Source organism: Eretmochelys imbricata, chromosome 6, assembly GCF_965152235.1.
Source record: "Eretmochelys imbricata isolate rEreImb1 chromosome 6, rEreImb1.hap1, whole genome shotgun sequence".
Classification (NCBI taxonomy): Eukaryota; Metazoa; Chordata; order Testudines; family Cheloniidae; genus Eretmochelys; species Eretmochelys imbricata.
Genome location: NC_135577.1, coordinates 84925732 through 84950535, shown reverse-complemented (window position 1 = coordinate 84950535; position 24804 = coordinate 84925732). Strand labels below are relative to the sequence as shown.

Here is a 24804-nt window from a genome sequence, read left to right as displayed (position 1 = left end):
CTCCCCTCTTAGCAAACTGAGCATCTAGTTTTGCCTGCTACACTCCAGACATTGTTTCTACCACTGCCTCACTCCACTAATGTAGTGAGGGTCTCCCTCAGTGAGAACAAAAAACCCTGCTTAAGATGCCCACAGGAAATCACTAATATGAGGGCTCAAATTAGCAGATTTTTCTGGGGGGGGGAGGGGGGAGCTTTTGGCTTATCTGGACTAGAGACAAAATCTCAGCCAGTCAAAGATATTGAAATTGCATACCTGTATGCTGTTCTGAATGAGACAGAAATTAAATTGGAGAAACAGAAGAGGGAGCCCTAAAAATCAGGATAAGCCTGGATAGACATTGGTTGTCATCCTACCTGTCTGTACAAGTAAGTATTATTTTATTATGGAATTTTGTAAATAAGCCAACATGTTGCCATTTATTATTTACATAGCACTATAGGCATGCTTAATGTTTTACAGAAGCAGATAAAGAGTTTACAATCTAAGGGCCCAAATCTGCAAATGTAAACTACCTGGCACAGTGTTTGCTACCATGGTCATGCCAATTAAAGTAATGTTGTTTTTCCTTAAATAATACACAGGTAACAGTGTAACCCACAAGATGCATATGTTACTCGACTGCATTATCTTTTACCTTTGTCCAACCTTTGTCAGCAGAGGGAATCTAGAACAATTAAGATGGAGGAAATTATTCTTACTCCCAACAACAACTTAATTCAGAAAAAACACCCTCTAATGTCCCTGGGATGAGTAAGTATAAGCGGGGAAATATTGAGTAGGAATCTATTACCTCTGTATACAGCATTAACGAGAACATTGTAAGCATATTGTTTTCAGTTGTAGTGCCTACATAGTCACAAGAAGTAGGGGTGCGGGGGGTGATGCAGCACCCCCAGGTTTTATGCATGGCTCCCATGCCACGTGTCACGCTCCCCAGACTCTGACTCCGAGTGAAAACCTGGGGGTGCTTCCCGCGCCTATGCCCTGGCCTGACCCTCTACCTGCACTCTGCTCCCCAACTCCTCACCTCAGCTGGGGCTCGGGTCCCGGCTGCTGGCCCCACTCCCCGGCCACTGGCCCCAAGTCTGGGTCTCTGCACCAGGCCCCTGCTCTTGGTCCTGCACTTGGGGTCCCAGCTGCTGGCCACTGCCCAGGACTCCGCTCCTGGCCCCACACCCACCCACAGCTGTGGCCTCGGCCCCCTTACTCCAATCCGGGTCCCCTCCTCCCAGAGAGACAGCCCTGCTCTCAGCCTCAGCGGGGGGAGGTGGGGGGCTGGCTTTCAGCACCCCCCACTACTAAAAATGTTCCAGAACCACTGAGTACCCATTCTTCAAAAAGAAATGCAGAAAAACTGGAAAGGTTTCAGAAAAGAACTACAAGAATGATTAGAGTTCTGGAAATTAATCCTTACAGTGAGAGATTAAGAAGAAGCTCAATTTATTTAGTTTATTGAAGAGAAGGTTAAGAGGATCACGATACCTACATGGGGAAGAGATTTCTGACAGTAGACAACTCCTTAATCTAGCAGAAAAAAGGCATAACAGAATCCAATGTTTGGAAGCTGAAGCTTAACAAATTCTGACTACAAATATGGCACTTTTTTTTTTTTCCACAGAGAGGGTAATTAACTACTGGAACAACTTGCCTAGGGACTTAGTTGATTCTCCACCACTTAAATTCCTTAAATCAAGACTAGATCTATTTCTAAAGGATAAGCTATAGTTCAAACAGAAGTTATTGGCTTGAGGTAGCAATTACTGGTTGAGGTTTTATGGCCTTTGTTATGCAGCAGGTCAGACTAGATGGTCAGGATGGTCCCTCTTGGCTTTAAAAACCTAAGAATCTATATATGTGGCCTAATAAATGATACAACTTGGTCCATATATTTACTCAACTGGCTGTATGAGAAACAGATTGAAACAGCAAAACTTTGTCACTGCTCCTTTCAGTTCCTTTTTGCTGAATAAACCCAGAGACTGTTAAGTAAAATTTACCAAAGAAAATGTCACTTTTAAGTCCTCAGAACACCTCAATGTGGCAAAAGAACAAGAAGAGTAAAAAAGGCAGAGAAAGAGGCATAAATGCCAATGAAGAGGATGGGAAGAACAAACAAAAAGACTCAACTAAGGAGTAAAAAACAGAGAAGGAACTAAGTAATACACAAGCGAGAAATAAAAGGTAAGATTTAAAAAGGAGATGGGATGGATAAAGATTAAAGAACCAAATGAACAGGAATGGGACACTGCTCTAGCCTACAGAAAAACAACTAAAAACAGCATTTTTTTCATCTACAAAAAAGGACAGTTAAATGTATTTTAAATTTGTCAACAAAAAGAAGGAAGATGCCTTCTTAGAGTGGCTGGCCTTGGACTTGAAATGACATTTGGACCTCATCACACAACACATCTGGTCTTATTTCCTTGTGACTTTTTGTTGATATTTAGACAGTGTAACGTCTATTGACACTGCATTTTTGCAATGATACTTAAAACACTGGCCTTGGCCTATAAAACCTTTAATAACAAGTAGACAGATTTTAATTTTTTTATAAACTTATTCAAGCTAATATAACAGGGAGTTTATTATAAAATGGATTTAGCAATATTTCCTTCACTTGATAATCTCATTATCTATTCAGAGTGTTAATCTGAATTGTTGTTTGCAGTGTAGTTGCAGCCATGTTGGTCCCAGGACATTGGAGAGACAAGGTTGATGAGGTAATATCTTTTATTGGACCAGCTGCTGTTTGTGAAAGAGAGAGACTTTTGAGCTACACAGAGCTCTTCTTCAGGTCCACCTCACCCACCTTGTCTCTCTGTTAACGCAAATGGCATTCCAAAAAATCTGATCTCTTCATAAAAGAAACACATAAAATGTCATAGTGAAATGCTGTCTAAATGCAGTAGTCCTGTTAAGGCAGTCTTCTTGCTAAGCACAGGACTTGAAGTCATGGGATTAGGGTGCTATTATCAGTTCTCTCACAGATCTGTTGTGTGATATTGGGCGTGTCACTCTCAACCAATTTTTGAAAAGAGCGAGGCACCTAGCAGCTGCCACTGGGACACAAGATCAGACTACTAAAAAAGTTACGCATCCAAACTGCTGAACACTTTTAAAAATGTATCCACTGATTTTTGTTGCCTGAATAGGAGTTGAGATCTTCTGAAATTTGGCCCCAATTGTGATACTGAGCTCTTTGGAAACCTAAACCTATATATGCCTTAGTTTCTCCATTAGATATGTCAGCATAGTTTGGCTTCATCAGAAGGATGATCGACAGATGGCATTCATAGAGATTCACATTTGAAAGAAAACAGATAATGAAGAGTGGTACTGATACTCCTGGGAATTTCATATTTATCTTAAAACCAACATTTCATAATTTTTGCTAATTCTTTAAGTGAGTGTAATGGCTTCCTATAAAGATTGCTAGAAGTCTTCTACTTTCACCTTTTAATAGATGGGAATTGCCTGTATTTATAAAAAATTAACAATAATATATACTCATGATCCTTCTAATGATGATGAATACAGCCTTTAGTATTTTCCCAGATGATGAAATGTGGCATGCAATTTTGCACATCCATGTGACACCAACCCATAGGGACGAAAAGCCATAGTTTTCGTTAGATACAAATGGAACCAGAAGTGACAAGTTGCCTATGCCCCTGTAGAAGCATTCAACTAACAGTAAGAGTGACTCATAAAGGCAGGCATGCTCATCCATCAAAAATAAGACAAGGGCTTTCTAATGTATACTCCTGAGTACGAGTAAGACTGTGGAACAATGAGGGTTAAGTAATTTATGAATGATTTGTCTCTTTTTCCTCACCCAGAAAGAGAAATGATGGTAATCTGAGTTTTATACGAATCTTGGTAAATCTAAATTATAAAGTCATTTATGAGGGGTGTTCTTTAATTACAGAAAGCTAATGACAACAGTCTTTACTGATCTCTGTAATGTCCTGGGAAGGACTTAAATACAGAATGAGAACACAATGAATCCATAGTCAGTTTTTTATTTTATATCCCAGATTGAAATGGGAGACCACAAGAGCACAGGAATTTGGTGGAAACTCAGTTTCCTTCCCCCAGCTTCACAGTGAAATATTAGCAGAAATTAAGCTATGTTAATATTGTGGTCAAACCGTGGTTATATATATATTCATATGTAGGTCTTTGAAATATCTAGGTTTAACTTGACTATCCTACTCTTTCCTTTTGACCACAGATATCCAATATAATAATTAGACGAGAACGAGAATTACTAATAAATCCATATGTTTCACACTTCATTGCCAGGGTTAGACTAGTACTTGTTCCAAATATCTAGATAGCCACTTCTGATTATTATAATAAATATACAGTTTCAATCATAGAATACAGGAAATACAAAATCAGGTGTCAATTTTTCCCATAAAAATGCTTCTCTGCTTTAAACACATACTTAAATCTCATTGACTTAAATGGAATTTAAGCATGTGCTTAAATGCACTGCTGAATTGGGACCAGGGTACGAGAATGGCACACACAACCATCTCGTCCCAGAACTCTTAGGCCTTGTCTACACTGCCACTTTATAGCGTTGCAACTTTCTCGCTCAGGGGTGTGAAAATACAGCCCCCTGAGTGCTGCAAGTTTCAGCGCTGTCAAGTGGCAGTGTAGACAGCACTGGTAGCTATTCCCCTCATGGAGGTAGTTTTTTTGGAGCTCTCCCAGCACTGGTGCCACAACTACAAAGCCACGTTAAAGTGCTGCCGGAGCAGCACTTTAACATTGCTAGTGAAGACATGCCCTTACTCATATAAATCATCCCAGTGACGTAAACAGGGCTTATCACATGAGTGTTGCAGGAATCAGCCTTTATTGAGCATCTGTTCATCATATGAGTGGTAGTATTAGAAGAAGCTTTTGCCCTGCTTAGAAAAGGTGAGAATGAATGAAACGAGCAAAGGTTAAAGTTCAATTCTTTTCCTCAAATATGGCAGCTTACAGATACCAACCTATTTTTTTCACTTTACATGTGAAAACAATGCAACAGTGATTTACTTTTGTTCCATTTCAGGTTACTAAAAAGCAAAAAAGCAGAACAAGCATCTTTGGGACACAGGACTTTTTGAACCCCTTAATTGACAAATCCCTTCCTGTCCATTATTTTAAAATATTACATAGAACAGGCAACAAATACATAATTTGAGATGTTAATGTTTTTAAAAAGAAAAAAGTTCACATAATGTGGAAAAACTAATAGTAAATCATGTGAAAACATTTTATTAAAAGGATTAGGAAAAGAAAAAGGGGTCATATTGCGCCACTGACATTTAAGCAGAACTTCTTTTTGGAATCAATAGGAAGTTCTCCTTGAACGTGATATAACATCATATAAACCAAAGACATTAACTTTAATTTAATCTGAACATTCCTCCTGACTTATTTACGCATCTTCTCCAAGGCTGGAGCCTATGCAGTTGTCAATACCTACTCAGCCACTATTGCATCTTTGACAACGTTCTCAACTATGGATTGCAGGTACCGGTATCTTTCTCCTCTGTGTTGAAATTGTGACAGTAGATATTTATCTCATGAGTGAAAAGTGACAATGAGACATGAATGGATGAGCTAAAATTATTAAAATATTGGTTCAGATGTTGAAGGAGCTGAAGCTAAGATTCAGGAGCAGCTCTTATTTTATTAAAGTGTAGTTATTTCCTTCTTTCTACTCTTCTTTTTCTTTTTAATTTTTAAAATTCTTCGCCACTTGGTTTTTACCATCAAGGCTGCATTGAGAATTCAAGAGTTCCAGCTGTGACATATAGAAAAAAACCACTAGCACTCAAAAAAGAAGATGGAGTAAAGGCTAAGGACTGAATAACAGAGGAAAAAACTATGCATAGCAGATGTGATAGTGAGAGGTCAAAATACAAATCCATGGGTAAACAGAATAAACTGCAGTAAAGGACTTTAGAAAGACCATGAAGAAGTTAAAGTTGTGATTGGTTGGTCATATCACAATAAGAGAAGAAGGAAGATGAATTGTAGCTGCAGTAGAACAGAGATGAGCACAATAAGGGCTGGCAGTAATAAAGACGACCTACAATACACAGTCACATTTTCTATTTCCTTATTCTTGTATATAAGGGCCGTTTGGCTATTCTGATTAACTGTAACTCTTTAGTTGTAAGATGATGGTTTAGCAACATTTAACTCTTAAAATATTGACACCGGATTGACTATATGTTTGCAATAACATTAGTATGTTATCAGCTGCAGTAGACATTTTCTGTCTCTGCACAAGTGATGGATAGAGTTAGTGATTCAAATAAAGGAGGACATGTAAATTTAGCATCATTCTATGGTTTCAACTAGGAGGGGACTGGAAGGATCAGGAAGGTGATAATGTAAGGGAGATCCTTCATCTCTTGGGGCAGTGTTACACACACACGGCTGATCAAAAATCATTACCAGCGACTGACTGTTCAGCAGCTTATGGAAAATGTGTTTGTGATTTTAGCTCATTTCCTAGTGAACATATATCCACAGCACCAAAATCATCCTAACTGACACCCCCATTGTCAATCTCAGCAGGGAGCCCAAAGACCAAAAGGACATGGAAACAGAACTACCTCCTCACATATTTATCCTATTACAGAAATAATGGTATGTTCCTATGGTGCTGTCAGTTTGGGTTGCCTCACATTAAAGATCCACAGCAGAAACAGAAAAAGGACATGAAAGTCTGAAATGAAAAGAGGGAATATGATTAAGTTATATAATATCAATGGTATAGAGAAGGGTAACTCCCACAACGTAAGAAAAAGAGGAAGCCTTAAATTAAGAGGAAAAAAGTAAAATGGATAAATTGGATTTAAAAAAAGACATTGTCTATGAAAATCATTGTAACTGGATATTGAGACAAATAATTTGGACAACATTGTATCATAAGAGGGGCATTGTGAAACCACACCAAGGTAGAGTAATCGGAGACATTCTTCTCCCAGACATGCAGAGGTAGCATGACCACCAATACATCCTCTTGCAGGTTGCAACTTACTTCCAGAAGCTGACCAATGTGTAGGGGTAGAAGAGTCATAGCCTTGTCCATATGTCTCTGTACACACAGGGGAGCAAGCAGAGAGAAGTACCTGCTCTCCCTAATGTGCAGGGGCCACAATTCTGCCTGGAAGGCTCCTTCAGCTCCCTTTCCCCTGATCCTTACCCACTTTCTTCACCCACATAAGAGCCAGGAGTAATCTGGCCCTTACTGAGTATCAGAAACTGTTTTAGATACTTATGGGCCTAATTCTCAGTTACACTAATGCCTCATTAGGTTCGTAGGGTACAGCTACACTGTGATAAAAGACCCATAGAGCAGCCATGATTCGGGCTCTCAGGGTCCAGGCTATAAAACTGTAGTGTAGACTTTCAGGCTCAGGCTGGAGACTGGCAGGGGTGCTGGGGGTGCGGCCGCATCCCCTGGCTTGAAGTGGTTTCCAACATATACAGAGTTTACAGTTTTGTTCAATGGCTCTGAGCACCCCCACTATAAAACTGTTCCAAGGCCACTGGAGCCAGGCTCTGAAAGCAGAAAAGGGAGGGTCTCAGAGGTCAGGCTCTAGCCCAAGCCCAAATATCTATACTGCAATTTTTAGCCCCACAGCCAGAGCCCTGCAAATTGAGTCAGCTGACCCAAGAACTGCAACATTGCACTGCAGGGGTTTTACAGCAATGTAGACATGCCCATAAAAGCTAAGGCTAGAAGGGATTAGATCATCTAGTCTGATCTCCTTTATACGACAGGCCATTAACTTTCACCCAGTTACCCCTGCATTGAACTCAATAAGCTATCTTAGACCAAAGTATATATTTTTATAGCTAATACATGTAGTCCAAAAAGGCACCCAGTCTTGATTTGAAGACATCAAGAGATAGAGTATCTGCCTCTCCTCTGGGTAATTTGTTCCAATTGTTAATGATCCTCGCTGATAAAAAATTGCACCTATTTTCTAATTTGAATTTCTCTGGCTGCAGCTTCTAGCCATTGGTTCTTATTGTGCCTTTCTCTGCGAGATTAAAGAGGCCATTAGTACCTGGTATGATCTCCCAGTGAAGGTACTTTTACACTGTAATCAAGTCACTTCTTATTCTGCTTTTTGAGAAGCTAAACAGAACCACTAAAGCAGGACGGGGTTTAACTAAAGTTCTCCTCTTTGTTGATTTTGGAATTATGGCTTTTTGGTACCTATTGAGCTCTTCTTAAAGAACTTCCACTTTCTTTCACATTTTTCTGCCTAAATTTTTCCTCCTAATTACCTTCACTCAATTATTCTCAGCTTTGGGAAATTAGCCCTTTTGAAGAACCAAATACATATTTTACTGGTTGGAATTGGTTTGCCCATATTGAATGTAACTGGGTTATTGGCTCTGGTCCCTAGACAACCACCAACTTCCAGTTCAGTGGTCAATTTATGTTTATCCATCGTAATGAGGTCCCATATAGTTTCTTCATGTTTGATACAATAACTTTTATGTTAGAAAATTATCATCTATAATTTTTAGAAACTGTAATGATATTTTTCTACTGGAGCATGATACTTCCAACATACATCTGCCAAACTGAAGTTCTCCATAATAACACAGTTTGTCTTCCCACATATCACAGACTGGTCTTTAAAATATAATTCATCCTGTTCCCTGATTTGATTCGGTGGACTGTATACTCCCATTTAAACAGGTTTTTAACTGGGCATGAATAACAGTTACACTTATACTAAAGCACTTTTTAACACTGTCAGAGCCATATGAAGTGACCCTAGTGTAAATGAAAATCAGGCTCTTGCATGCATGCATAAGAAAAGCACTTAGAAGCTTGGTAGAATAGAATTTACATTGGCTTTCAATTCTCCTCCTGTACAGCACAAAGTTAAAAGAAAAATACACTGAGGGGGATCCATTCACAAAAAAATTTCCCCTTTTATAACAATACCTCAGAATCAGCTGCCTTGTGGGTTTTATGTTTTCATCTGAAATATCCTTCATAAGCGTAAAATTGAAGACTAGGTGCCACACCTTAAGCACTGGGAGAAAGTTGAGTCTCAATCCTTACACAGTAAGAGCAAAGAGACACTGGTGTATGGTGTGGGGAAGTTTTTACTGCCTTCTTCTCCTCTGTTTGGCGGAAAAAATACTTCAGTCTCTAGGACTGTTAACTCATTGTCTTTCGAGATCCATAAAGAAATACAAAAGTGTGTGAGGTAATATATTTTATTACCATAAATTCACTTTTAAATGGGTTGAGAAAGTCTTCCAAAAAGACTTCAGAAAGGAGACAATTTGTTTTCCTCTATGGAAAAATTTACAATTATCTAATATAAAAATAGTAAGAAAAGGGTACTTTAATCAAAACATAGGTACACCTTGTGACATTTTGGATAACAATTACCATTTTTTTCAGTTTACTTGTTTATTAGTTTTTGCTTTCTCTCAAAAGAATTCAAAAACAGTCACTGGCGTATACTGGATTTATATTGCTCATCCCAGAGTTCCCTAATTTGACAACATGTCTAAGTAAATTTCAACATATTTTTTTACTTTTTTCATGCTGAGAGGTGCTTATTTCTTAAAATTTCAGCACAGTGGTCTGAACAAGAGAGAGGCAGTTTTGCGTCAAAAAAGTGTATCTGAAAAATAAAGGCACAGACTTTTATCTGTCCCAATAGACCTAAATTTGACCATTGGATGTCCCATTTCCACATTATGACTCCTATCTGGCAACTATTTAGATACCTGTTCAATTTGACTATCATGAGTAGTCTTGTATTACAACTTGTATTCAGATTAAAAAAAAGTGTATCACATATAGAAATGAGAGAAAAGTATGGCAGAGCATTAAAATTTTACACCAAGTTAGGAAAAACAATCATTCTTTGCTCTTACTAATGTATTGTCCTGATTTTTTCAGGACTGTAGAAATTAAGTAACAATGAATTCATTATTACAGGCTACATTTTACCACCATACATGGCTTGTCACTGAAAAGTGACTCAGGAGGACTGTTTTGGGCTGAAACACTTAGATGATGACATGTGAGTTTGTTCCAAACTGCCAAATATTCTTAACTCCAGGTCACAGATCAGTAAGATTATCCTGTTTCAGACTGAGGAATGCCAAAAGGAGGTGTAGTCAAGCTAAAGTGGCATTTTTCATGCATCATACCACTGATTCAGTTACTATCATTTGAAAACAGTTTACCTGAAGGCCATTTCACACCTTAGCTGGAATTATTCGTTCACTTTGTCTAATGGTAATAGATAGGTTGCTTCTGTTTGTAAAAGTATATATCAAAATGTAAACATTCTAGTTCAAAAACCTGCAACCAATTCTTCACCATCTGAGATCCGGCTAATCCCATAATTAATTCTGTTTCATAAAAAGACAGATATGTCAAAAACTTGTGCTATACAGTCCAGTTCCTATATGTCATGCTATTCAAAAGGAAATTGTACACCTGGCCTTATGCATGCACTTGAATCTCCAAAGATAAAAAGCAATACCCAGCATGAACGAAGTCTGATTTCTATCTAATGGATAATTTGATGTCATCTTGGGAACTGGCCAGTGTTAAGGGTAACAAAAATGAGTGTTTATTATACTTTGTGAATAGCATGTGCAAGTGAAAAGAACAAAAGTGGTTTGGTTTTTTTTTCAAAAGTATCAGAAAGGGGTTTCCACATACTGGCAAGTGACAGGCATGCTGTTCAAGTGGAAGAGTTAACATCCATAATTTATTTGGCTGTGAAATACTACAAGAATAGCACTGATATGGCAGAAAGTTTGCCAAAAAAAACCCAGATATGCAACATGATTTTAATTCAACAAAACACATTTTACACACCACAAAATGTTGCATTCCCTGATGCACTTTTAAAAAAAATTCTCAATGACAACAAATAAAACTTCTTGGAGAGTTGCACACACAAGTTACGTGGTCTTTCATATATTTGTGATACTGTTGGCTACATTTGAGGGAAACATCCAGAATCTTGGAGTAATTTTTCAGACAACCCATTGGGCATTTTGTCTTTCAGTAGAAATATAAATGTGATTCATAAAATGCTATCCCAAGACAGCAAGATGATTGTTATAACTTTATGTCACGAAAACATCACGAAAGCCTGTTGTGTGTTTGGCAGCCAGAATGCACAAAATAATTTCAGTATAGTCCCCAATAAGGCCCCAGTTATTGGTTAAACACTGACCACATGTTATGGAAAAACAGATGTGTAACCCCTCCTACAGATAGATCAAAACGGTTAGAATATACATTTGTGATACTGAGCAATTTGCTAGCAGTTGCTCTGTTTTACTCATGAACAGACATCCACTGAATATTGGGGTAAAGTAAAGACAGTATTATTTTGCCCTAAATACTATATGGCTCAGTATATACTGTATATACAAGTATCTTGCTTATTCTTTTATTTCGATTGTCTATAGACGTTTTATTTTATATATTTGTGTATATATTTATTGCCGGTCATTAATACACTCCTCCAGATTTTAAGAATTTTAATATTTAAAGTCAACTACTGCAAAACATATAAATTATTGCTTACCATGGCTAATATTCCCAAGTAACAATGTCTTAAACAACAGGCCAAAAAAACCTGACTGAAATTTCCTATATTAGAAAGACAGAAAATTTATCTAGTTTCAGCAAATGTCAAATCAGTGGCTATTGCTTTTAAGATTAATAAAAGATATAATGGTTTCTAGATAGTCTCTAAACAAAGATTACTGTGAATGGAGAAGTGATTTACCAATAGTTACCACAATGAAATTTCTTTAAAGGTTACAATCATCAGTTATTTAGCTGAAACACTGCTGAGAACGGCTGGTCATTTCTTGAATAATGCATAATGTTCATTGTAGACTTGATCTGTATTATAACAATACAGATATTTCTAAAATAATGGAGAAAACTATCTGTTACTTTCCAATTGCTTAATGTATCATTTCCATGAAGTAATTGACTCTGGAAATATTACACCACATCACCTAAGCGTTTTTTTTGCAACTGCAACTTGGAATAATCTATACAAAATGAGCATAAGAAAACAAACTCATCAGCCTTTATAGACTTTTAAGAAAAGCTGTGATGAATACAGGGCAGAGTAAAGGACCTTTCTGAAACAGTAAATTAAAATGATTAAATTGCTGTATGTAGTTGAGGACAAATTTAAAACTAAGCTTTGAAATTTAATTATTATCATGAACAGACCATCACATTTGAAGGGGGAAAAAAAGCAGCTGCCTACACAGTGTAAGTACTTCTTATATAATTTTCCAAACACCTTTAGGGTCTATTCAAGAAATTGCTTGGGGACGCACAAAGTACAATGTCTTGCATTTTATTGTAGGATTATGAACCACACTTCATACGATGCTGCAGGCTATTTATGTGAGCTTGTTTATCCATATGAACTTCTTCAAGGGCAGTAGAAAAAGACCTTAATAAATGAAAATGAATTTCTTTTGATGTAATTTCATGAATGTTTGATCGGAATGCGTAACAGGTTTATGTTCAAGGAGAACTAGTGAAGTAATAAAATATACATGCAATGTACAGTTGAACCTGCTTATAATGAATTCACACATAATGAAACACCATTTACTAGTACAGTGAAGTAGAGTGAAAGCTCCACATTATTTCAAGGCACTGCAATGTGTAAAATAAAATCCTACTTAGTAATAGTGAACTTCCACTTAAAAAAAAGGATTACTTCTTCTAAAATTGCAGCAGTAGAGCCTCCAATTGGGTGGAGACACAGCATTAAAATATTTCATTCTGCTTTTTTGTAGGCAGAAGCATGGGTGAACCTGAGCCAGAGTGCTTATATTTAAATATGTTCCTGTCTGACAGTGACCAGTGTTCAAATCTGTTTTGGAATAAAAAAAATGTGACACTGAAAAAGGAGAGTGGATACTATGAAAACTTACACAAGATTTTTTAAACCATGACCCAGAGACCTGCAGAAATCAGACATTCTGTACCACAGAAGAGCCAAAGCCCGTTGCCAACTGTGTCCACATATCTATTCAGGGGACACCATCTAATCACATCAGCCTAACTATCAGAGGCTCCTTCACCTGCACATCTACCAATGTGATCTGTGCCAGCAATGCCCCTCTGCCATGTACATTGGTCAAACTGGACAGTCTCTACGTAAAAGAATAAATGGACACAAATCAGACATCAAGAATTATAACATTCAAAAACCAGTCAGAGAACACTTCAATCTCTTTGGTCACTCGATTACAGACCTAAAAGTGGCAATTCTTCAACAAAAAAACTTCAAAAACAGACTGCAGCGATAGACTGCTGAATTGGAATTAATTTGCAAATCGGATACAATTAACTTAGGCTTGAATAAAGACTGGGAGTGGATGGGTCATTACACAAAGTAAAACTATTTCCCCATGTTTATTCCCCCCCCCCTTCCTCAGATGTTCTTGTCAACTGCTGGAAATGGCCCACCTTGATTATCACTACGAAAGATCCCCTCCCCCCAGCTCTCCTGCTGGTAATAGCTCACCTTACCTGATCACTCTTGTTACAGTGTGTATGGTAACACCCATTGTTTCATGTTCTCTATGAATATGAATCTCTCCACTGTATTTTCCACTGAATGCATCCGATGAAGTGAGCTGTAGCTCATGATAACTAGTCATATTCTTACACTTTGAATGATGTCATTTCCATTCTTTCAGGAAAAATATTACATGGCAGATGGTATAAATTGACATATATGAATAGGGACAAACATGTATGATCCCTAGATCATTAGTCTGAAAGTACATTGTTTTTTGCCCTCCCTGTCTATCTCCTTCCAGTCTAAAATTATGACATTTTTCATCTAATATTCTTTCTTCTAGCAAGAAGGGCATTTGAAAGCTGCCTACATAGCCAATACTAATACCAATGTACAGCCAGCTGTCAAGTGCTGATCTACAAAGTCAGAGATTCCTATCTGTCCCTTAGAGGTGGCCACTTCTGATGCCTCCAACGAGATACAGCCTTATACCATATAGTCCAGTCCAGTGTTTCAAGTGTATAACTAACGACAACAGGTAGAAAACGAAGGGTTAATGATATTGTGCTCAATCTAAAATGTAAAAATTAATGGCCAAAATAAAACAGAATGAAATTCTGTTCTGCCAAAGGCAGACCAGAGATCTGACAACCACATTTTTAAAGGCTTTCAGTATCTCTAACTTCATTAAAAATTGTTACATTAATAACAGAAAGGGAGATCACACTTATCTGCCTGAGAAAAGGTAGGATTTAAAGATGACACTAAAAATGTCAGTCTTAAAAGATTATACTCATCACCTGAAATACTGTACAAGACCGATTTTCATATATTGGTTCTAAAATAAGGCTAACAGCCCCTGGGCTTGGGTGCTCCAATGGGTACAAAAGTCAAAAATACCCATTTTATTTATCTAACTGCTCATTTGAACACACAGTTTAGATGCTCACATTTGAAACTAGGTCCATTTTGGCTAAATTTCTAACTACGTTAGCTCAGAGGTCAAAATATTTTATGACTATAACAGTAAGAAAATAAATGAAATTCAGGTCTTCATTTTGGTGACTGACAAAATTTGAAGTGCTTGAATTTACTGTTAACCTGAATTCAGTTTTTAATATACCATACAATAAATGACCCCAAGCCAAGAAATGTTACCATGCTCCACCCAAAATCATCTTTTTGTACAGTATGAAAATAAAAAAAACACAATAACTGCAAATCACTTTACAACAAATCATTTAATCTCCATCTCCCAGAAACCTTACTGCTATCATAGTTATACTGACAAGTTTGTTTTAAAATAAAATATAAATAGAATAAGAGGTTTATTTCACCTTCACATGGTGTCTTTCTCATGCAGACCTCAGATTTCCACATTTGTATCCCTTTAAAGGATTTGATATGCAGGGAAAGAAGAAAGGATGATGGTAAAAATTTCAATTTAGATATTACTACAGGCTGCCACAATCCATACTAAACAATATGCTATTTTCATACCTTTTACTGATGTGTTGGGTGGAGGTCCTTCCATTCTCAAGTTCCATGGAGGATCCCCCTGATTAGCAAAGTCCCTCATTTTCAGATAGCTAATTGTAAGTCGGATGATGGATGCCTTGTCAAGCTGACTTGTAATGGCTGCAGGGAGCGGCAACAACTTTGCCAACTCGTAGAATTCAAAATTTTCCTTTCCCCGGCGAGAGCGAGCAGCATCTCGGGACTTTTCCTTTCGCAAGGCTTGTAAACTGAAACAAAACAACAAAGGAGGACATTCATCAGTATTAGTGTTCTGTCACATTTAACCCACTTGCTTTCAATGATGAATTCCTATACAAATTACCAACATTTTCCAAATGCTGACATGTACAGATATGCAATTTTCAGGATAGAATTCAACAATACTGTACTCTTTAAATATTTGAATGCTAATGATGGTGTTTACCTTTCAGTAGTAGCAAGCAAGTTAAGTAATCATTCTTAATTCAGTTCTGTCATCCTTTAAGCCTGACCGCCCTGACCACCAACCAGTCTCACCCATTCACAGGGCAGCTGGATTTGCCAGGGGTTTCCCGGATGGATTAAAAGGGCTCCTTATCTATCCTGGACCAATCAGAGCCCAGCTTTGTGTCAAGTTCTACCAAAGGTCATATCTCTGGCTCTAAGAAGCCCTCTTATTAAGCCTCATTATGAGAAACTGGGGGAAGAGCAAAAGGCCACTCACATTATCCTCCCACCATCCATGTGCTTTGGGAGATGTCTTAGCCAAGCAGTTGTCCCTTATCCTTGGGATATTTGTATTGCCATTTAATTGCTTACTGTATGTTATTGTTATGTTGACTAGCCACTGCATTTTCTTTTTGTTCAGAGGAAGCTAGAATCCTATTTAGGTTTCCACTAGCTCAAGTTTGTTATGTTGCAACTTTGGTGCGGACATGGTCTTTGCAGAAGATAAATTTATTCAGCAGCTCTGGCCGGCACAGTAGGAAAGAAGGGGTATCTATCTCCCATAAATGTGGGATTCAACGTAGAGGCAGAGGAAGAACAACATGAATGGGTGGGTGTGGAGGAATAGAAGGATGAGAGATCACCCTGACTTCTTCTCTTCAGTCCAATCATGGGCATTGCAGTGGCTGCTCCTGCACCTCCAGGTCCTGCTCTTGCCTCTGCCCCCCATGTGATTATACAGTTGCTACCTCCCGATTGGTGTAGGTGTGCCCTGTCCCCACACACTGCTGGAGAAGTGCCTGCCCAGAACCTGATTATCTCTCAACTCCCAAACCATCAGCCAATGAGGAGGCAGTAACTGGAACTGGGTGGTATAAGGTGGTGTCAGAGGGGAAGTACAGCTGAGCTGGGACCAAAGCATGGATATGGAGGCAGAAACATAGTTCAGTCCCCACAATGTTTACTTTGCGCCCCTCTGCCCCACCAGTTCCACTGCCCCTGGTTCAATATGCAGCTCTGACGAAGAGACCCACTGGCGGAGACTGCCTGGAGCCTCTCAGTAGTGGCTCTAACCATCTCTATGGAGGTGGAACATGGCTTGTGGTACATGCCTGGGTAAGCCGGATAGTATTTCCGCATAAGTACCCAGACTTTGGTTATGACCTTGGTGTCTGCCATTCAGTACCACGTGTGGCTTATGCTTGGGCTGAGCCGTTACAACTCCCCTTTGCCGGAAAGACTATGTTCATTGCCTTCCTTCATTTGTTTACATTCTTGTTTGTTTAATAAAGATATGGCTATTTCTTTCTATTTCCAAACTAATTTGAATCTTTAGGCTTGGCTAAACTTACATTTTATAGCGCTCTAACTTCCTGGCTCAGGGGTGAGAAAAATCACGCCCCTGAGCGCAGCAAGTCAGAGTGCTTTAAAGCGCTAGTGTAAAGAGGCTCCCAGCGCTCGGAGCTAATCCCCTCGTGGAGGTGGATTGCCGGGAGCTCTGGGAAAGCTCTTTCCCAGGGCTCGCGAGCAAGCGCACTTCAAAGCACTGCCGCTGGAGCGCACCCATGACGGTGCTTTGAAGTTTCCAGTGTAGCCATGCCCTTTGAGAAGATTACTGGCCCAGTGGATGGGGTTGGGGAGGGAAGCTGCAGAAGTGATATATCTTGATTTAAGTAAGGTTTTTACCACAGTCCCACATGACAGTCTCATAAGTAAACAAGGGAAATGTGGTCTAAATGTAATTACTATAAGGTGGGTTCATAACCACTTAAACACTGTACACAAAGAGTAGTTATCAATGATTTATTGTCAAACTGGAAGGACACATCTATTGGGGAACCGAAAGGATCTGTCTTGGGTCCAGTATTATTTATAACATTTTTATTAATGACCTGGAAAGTGGAATGGAGAATATGCTTATAAAATTTGTGGCACTGGAAGGAGTTACAAGCATTTTGGAGGACAGGGTTAGAATTCAAAATGACCTTGATAAACTGGAGAATTGGTCTGAAATCAAAAAGATGAAGTTCAATAAAGACAAGTGCAAAATACTTCACTTAGGAAAGCAAACTCAACTGCACAAATAAAAAATGGGGAATAACTGGCTAGGTGGTCATTCTGGATTTGGGGGTTACAGCGGATCACAAATTGAATATGAGGTCAGCAATATGATGCAGTTGCAACAAACGTTAATATTTGGGGGTGTTTTAACAACAGCATCATATGTAAGATACAGGAGGTAATTGTCCCCACTGTGCTTCGTACTGGTGAGGCCTCAGCAGGAGTACTGTGTCCAATTCTGGGAGCCACACTTTAGGAAACATGGACAAATTGGAGAGAGTCCAGAGGAGATCAACAAATATAATAAAAGATTTAGAAAACTTGACCTATGAGGAAAGGTTAAAAAAAACTGTCCATGTTTAGTCTTGAGAAAGGAAGACTGAGTCTTCAAATATGCTAACAGTTGTTATAAAGAGGACAATGACCAATTGTTCTCCATGTCCACTGAAGCATGGACAAGAAGTAATTGGCTCAATCTGCAGCAAAGGAGATTTAGGTCAAGTGTGAGGAACAACTTTCCAAATTGGATAGTTAAGTACTTGAATATGCTTCCAAGGGTGTTTGTGGTATCCCCATAACTGAACATTTTTGAGAACAGGTTACACAAATAGCTGCCAGGAATGGCCTAGATGTACATGGTCTTGCTTCGGCATGGCATATGGGATGTACCACCATTATTTTTCTCTCTCAGCCAAGAAGGAACCAAGCCCAACTAGTTTAACACAGCCTAGGGGCATACTCAAGCCCCAAGCCAAGTTTGAGAAGTCCAGTAGAGCTGTAAGCATGCTCAGACTTATTTTCTACAGCTGCACAACCTATTGTCAGTAGTGTTTAGTTTTAGTGAATCACATAGACAGGGCTTATTTTGCGGGCACAACTGAAGAGTCCCACTACCTCTTTTACCCAATGGCTTTTTTGGTGGAACCCCTGAATAATTGGTCATATCCAGTTGCTTTACCCTGCTAAGGCACCACGATGCAGACAGAAAGCTGAGGTTTTACTCTGACGTAGAGGAATCCTCAAGGGACATAAAGGTTCAGCTTACTCATTTTCTCACTTCGTAGAGAGGAGGAGGAGAGGTGAGACTGGAGCATGGAATACTCCAGGAGATACACTGAAGTGCTCCACCCTATGGACCTACTCAATTTGGCACAAATTAGAACAATCCTTAAACTCTAAATTATATCAAGAGCCATTACAGGTCCCAGCAGCTCCAGAATTAGAGGAGCAGAAGAGTTCCTTAGAGCACCCTTTCAATCACCTCCTTTCCCTCAGCTACTCTGAGGACTGAACCCATCATATTTAATATTTATATAATGTCCTGTACAGGACTGAGCACATTGCTGGCATTTAATAAATATTATTAATCATCCCCCTTTGCATATTTTCTTATGTATAGTAGTGACAACTAAAATGAGCACACATTTGGGGAAAAGATCTAGTATTTTTTAAAGTTAAATCTCTGGCACTGTGACTTCACAGAATGACATCAAAATACAAAAAGAAAAAGGTTTTCAATTGTCACCACTGGATCCACACATACTTTTTTTAAAATTATTATTATTATTACAGAGACCCATACGACAAAGTCAGAGTGGTACCCATGTGGTCAACTGTGTTGTACCCTTTCACCCTCTGCCCACTAATCCATTTCCACTGGGACTTTTTCTCACATTCCAAATATCTGACAAGCTTCAACAGTCAACATCTTGTTTTTAAAACAACATGCATGAGAATGTTTTCCTTCTTTCCCTCCAATGGGGCATTTCTTCTGAAATTTTACTTGTTTAAAGTGTAGGGTGGGCAATATTTTGTTCAGTATTTTAACCACCCAGGGGTTGAAGTGGGAGCTTTCTATTCAGGAAAAACAGGTTATTCAACAGTAACTGTTGCTCTTGGAGATTCATCTCTCTGGGATATGGTGCCTCTGTCAAGTTGCAGAGTGATATCATTGTCCTACTGTATATAAGGGACAGTATCCCCCAACCACTTCAGGTCCTCCTGCCTAACTGAAGAGTCCTGATATCAGATAGAACTCCAAGGCACAGGGGAGGCAGGCAGGTAGCATGAATGCAGAGGCAACTCTTGAAGAACAGAAGTTATTGGTAAGTAACACCTCTTTTTTCTTCGAGGGCCTTTGTGTATTTTCATTTGTGGGAGATTAGTTCCCTACCAGGATGGAGGGAAAGGAGTTCTTAGCTAAATATGGACTGGCCCTCCTAAACTGGGCATTGGAGCATGATGGTAACATGATAGTAGTGTCTGGTGAAAGTGTGCATAGAACTCTAAGTTGCTGCTTTGCATTCTCCTGGGGGAACCTGCCTAAGGCATACCATTGATGCTACAGTGGCTCTTTTGCAATGAGTCTCTAAACCAGCAGGTACTGGTTTCCTAGCTAAAATGTAGCAATATTCCATACATCTCCTAATTCAGTGATAAAGTCTCTGTTTAGTAATAGATTCTCCCCATATGTTACAAATAACTTACTGGATTTTCTAAATGTCTTTTCTAGGTAACAGAACACCCTCTTTACAGTGAGGTTATGGTGACAAGTTTCTCTTGGGTGGGGATAGGACATGGGGAAAAACCAAGGAAGGGAAACACATTGAGATAAGTGGAAATTTGAGACCACCTGGAAGCTGAGATTGGGCCTCACGGTGACTTTGTCCTTGTGGATCACAGTATAAGGCACCGTGGCAATCAAAGCACTAAACTCACTGACCCTCCGACCAGATGTAATTGTTATGAGGAAGGCTATTTTTATTTCTAAATGTCGAGAGCAAGAGAGTCTTGTGCCAGAGGCTCACAAGAAGTGCCCATTAGCTTCATTAGAACAAGATTTGAGTTCCAGGAAGGCATCATTAGTGTATGGCTGTAATATTTCATACAAGCCATGCTTTGCAAGGTATCACATGAAAGGTCATGATTAGGGCCCTACTAAATTCACGGCTATGAAAAACGTGTCATGGACTGTGAAATCTGGTCTCCCACCGTGAAATGTGGTTTTCTGTGTGCTTTTACCCTATACTATGCTGATTTCATGGGGCAGTCCAGTGTTTCTCAAATTGGGGGTCCTGACCCAAAAGGGAGTCACAGGGGGGTCGCAAGGTTATTTTAGGGGAGTCATGGTATTGCCATCCTTACTTCTGTGCTGATTTCAGAGCTGGACAACCAGAGAGAGGTGGCTGTTGGTTGGGTGCCCAGCTCCGAAGGCAGTGCCCTGCCAGTAGCAACACAGAAGTAAGGGTGGCAATACTGTATGGGGAGACTTTGGCAAACCAGTAAAGTGCCTGAAACCACTATGGCTTATTGCTAAAAGCAGCCAAATCAGCAGGCTGCAAACTGGCCATTCAGCAGTCTCAGTTTGACCAAGGCAGGAGGGGAGGGAGTTTTGGGTGCCACAGAAAGGGCAGCTGGACGCTGTGTCTTTCCTGATAAGAACTGTGTTGAAGTTGCTGATACATTCATTTTAGAAGAGTAGAATGTGCCCCAGGAATGTCTACTGGGGCCTCAAGGCTGCAAATTCTGGAAAAACCCACACCTGGTTAATCAATAATCAGAAGGAGCCTCTTGCTTGCCCACTGGAACTGCTTGCTTAACAACTTTTCTTTAAGGGACATGTCATTCTATTACTAATGTGTAAATAAGAGGGAAAAGTTTGAGGTAGGGGGACTCTTCGGGACTGGACTCTAACTCTGGATGCATCTTGTGTTCCCCACTGGCAGACAGGCTGCTGCTGTGCCACTCGAGAGACACAATCAGCTTCGGTAATTATTGAGGGTTGGGGGTGTTTTACTAACCTGTTGCAGACGTGTGTAAGTGCTTAAGAGTAAGTAAAGTTTAGCTTTAAGTGAAAGCACTCTTGTGTTGTCCTGTTTGTGCCAGCCATCTATCAGTCGGACGCCCATGTCTCCCCTGATTTACTTCCTGACACCGCCTTGCAGAGAGTAAAAGTTACCAAGAGCTTTGGGTTGAAAGAACCCCAGGTAACAATAACATATCATGCCATCCTTATTTCTGCACTGCTGCTGGTGGCTCTGCCTTCAAAGATGGGCTCCTGGCCAGCAGCCACCGCTCTCCAGCTGCTCAGCTGTGAAGGCAGCGCCGCAACCAGCAGCAGTGCAGAAGTAAGGGTAGCAGTGATGCAACCCTGCCCCACACAGAACTCCTTTTTGGGTCAGGACCCCTACAATTACGACACCATCAGATTTCAAAAGCTGAAATCATGAAATTTACAATTTTTAAAATCCTATGTCCATGAAATTGACCAAAATGGACCTGAATTTGGTAACACCCTAGTCATGATCTGCTGAAACTCATTGTTCTATCAAAATATGTGCATCATCATTGTATATGGAATTATGATATTCTGCCAAGAGAACCTTCTAAGAGCCATTCCTCTGGCCACTTTTCTTGCACTGGTGTCCAAGGCCTCCTATGCTGTTCTTAGAGAGTACTTAGCGAGCATACAACCCTTGGTGCCAAAGGCCATGGCTGCTTCCTTCCGCTCCTCAGGCAAGGAATCTAAGATGGGGCTCATGGCATCCAACGGGGCACAACTGAAACAGGACATGGCAGCTTGATATTGGCCATCTGAAGGCCTAATGAGCCAGACAAGTAGGCTCTGATCCCATAATCATCCAAGTTACACCCTTTCCTGTCAGAAGGGGCAGAGTAAGATGTCTTGTTGCACTTAACTTTTTATTGTGCTGCAGATACCACCATGAAGCTTACTGAACGATTGGTGGCCGTGCTGAGGTCTGTGCCAGAGCTAGTCTCACAGCCTCCAGCTTGGCTTTCATTAAGTCCTGTATGCACCCTCCCATGACAAGCTAAAGAGAGCCCAGCATGAGATTCTTCCATAATGTTTGGATCTGAGACAAGTGAAAAGAACAGAGGTCTCATGGTTGAAGTGTGGGTCTATCCTCATTCATCTCTGAAGGAGGCTGAAGGAATCCCAACGAATTTCTAGATCAAGACCAAAGACATCAATACAGGCATAGAGTCAAACAATGCAAATGCAGGCAATGGGGAAGCTAGTAGCCTCAATGGTGGACCCCGACTCAGGAATGGAGAGAGTGAAATTATCAGGATCCAAACTTGTAAAGAATCCCAGTCTGTCAGTGCCAAGATATCAGCTTCAACGGAGGGTAGAGAAAGGGTGAGAGTGTTGTCAGGGGTCAGAGGGATGGCACTTCCTGTTTTTCTTAAGTTTATGCCCATCTTATGAGGAGATGTGTTGCTGCTTCTTTTTTTCCCTTTTATCACGACAGGCATCTTCACTGATCTGTAAAACCAAGACAGAAGTGCTGGCAGTAGAGGACAGATTTGGAGTTGGTGCCAAAGGTAACAGTACTCAATAAGAAGTAGATGCTGATGTGGGAGCTTCCTGCATTATCACCAAGGCTATTGAGGGCTTAGCAGGCTGTGTCAGTTTGGTCTTCAGTGCCACTTTTGACTTAATTGCTGTTGGTATTGTCAGATGGTGCTGGGCAAGAGATTATCTTCTACTATAAGGCTGAAGAGATTCCGGTCTCAAGCCAGTGACAGAAGGCAGTGTTGAGGCCAGAACAGCAAAATGTGTCTTGCATCGAGGACCTAGGCAGGGAGGCTGGTCTCAATACCTTCAACCAGCCCGTTGGAGTATCAGACTGTAGGCACTGAGAAGCCAGATGAGCCTGGAGCCTAACGTGCAGGGAGTGAAGCTATAGCAAACCATACATAGAGTTACTGAGTGGGTCTTGCCAGACACAGAAGACACCAGACACAGGCATCGGTCTGCTATACAACAGATGGACTGGAAGCACACCTCTTGAAGCCCTTATGGGACTCAGGATCCTCAGCATAAAAATGCACCTAGGCAAGGGCTATGTATGCTATACTATCCTACATACACTATACAAACTAACTACAAGAAAATAACAATAATAAGATAGACTAAGGGAAGATCTAGTTTGAGGACACTAACTGTATGTCTACACTGCAACATAAGACTAGGGTTTGAATTCAGGCTCAAGCCTAACCCCTTTTCCATCTACACACAAATCACACTAACCCAGGGTTCACATGAACTCAGGCCCCAGAACCTCATGGGAGGGGAAGGTCTGATCCTCAGTCAAGCCAGGACCCAGGGTTCAAGTTCTATTGCTTTGCTGTGTAGACACAACCACACTGGACTTGTGCTCTGGGATTCTGCCAAAAGTATTTCACAATCCCACAGGCCGACTTTCTTTGTCCTCAGGACAATCAAGTTTTCCCACACTGCACCACCAACAAGGGGCGACAGTGGCCACAAATCTGGGATATGGGTGGTTAGATTTGGATCCACATAATGCAGTGTAGATTCTGGAGCCCCAGGTTGGTACCAGGGTTCAACAATTCCTGGGGTTACAAATGAGTGTAGATGGTCAAGCCCTAGGTTAACAAAACTAGAGTCTGCTATACCGAGTTCTACTAACCCCAGGCTTACGTTACAATGTACACAAACCCTATAATGAATTCCATTCACTTTCTGCTAATGGTTGGTATTTATGGAAGAGTGCACTCACTTATACAGAGTAGGGTGATAACATCACACTCAGGCGAAGTCTTTCATGGACCTCCAAAGGGTTTTCAACATGGGCAGCCAGTGAACCAGCCGTTGGAACCCAGTCCCTCCCCTAGAACCCAGAATCTAGAAGGCTAGAACCCAGTCCGTCCCCTTCTGCCTGAGGCACTACCCCTTACCCTTCCTTTCTGCCCCCCCCTTTCCCTGCAGGAGCACACTCTTGTGCGACCCCGCCACCCCCCGGGGCCACCCGAGTGCCCTCAGCCCCGGAGCTCCGGGCAGCCAGTCAGAGTGGCCACAGAGCCCCCAGCTCCAGGCAGGCCTCCAACCCCAATCCCAGCCCCAGAGCACCAGGCAGCACGGTCTCAAAGCCCTGAGCGCCGGGCGGGCAGCAGAGCCCTGGCACCAGTGCCAGCCACCCAAGTCCTGGCAGCATGCCAGCCTGCCCCAGCCCCAAATGCAGCCAGTCTGAGCTACAGAAGAGCATGCCGGGAACCTGGAAAGAACTGCAGGAAGAGCTTGGGTTGGAGCGTGGGTGGGGCCACGCCAGGCTGTTTGGGGAGGCACAGGCTCCCCCAGCCTATGATACCCACCACCTATGGTTTTCAAGATAGCTCCTCAACTTGATATCAGAGGCACCATATCCCACAAGTGGGA

The 24804-nt window shown here is 40.7% G+C and overlaps 1 protein-coding gene across 1 annotated transcript in view; it reads right to left on the bottom strand.

The window, feature by feature from the left end:
- NPAS3 (neuronal PAS domain protein 3) overlaps positions 1-24804 on the bottom strand; it is an 846484-nt gene that overhangs the window by 570361 nt on the left and 251319 nt on the right. Inside the window, exons 3-4 of the mRNA XM_077820328.1 lie at positions 15096-15340; positions 14933-14983 (exon numbers count right to left, since the gene is read on the bottom strand). Of these exons, the coding sequence (XP_077676454.1) occupies positions 14933-14983; positions 15096-15340 (296 nt within the window). The remainder of the gene's footprint in view (positions 1-14932; positions 14984-15095; positions 15341-24804) is intronic.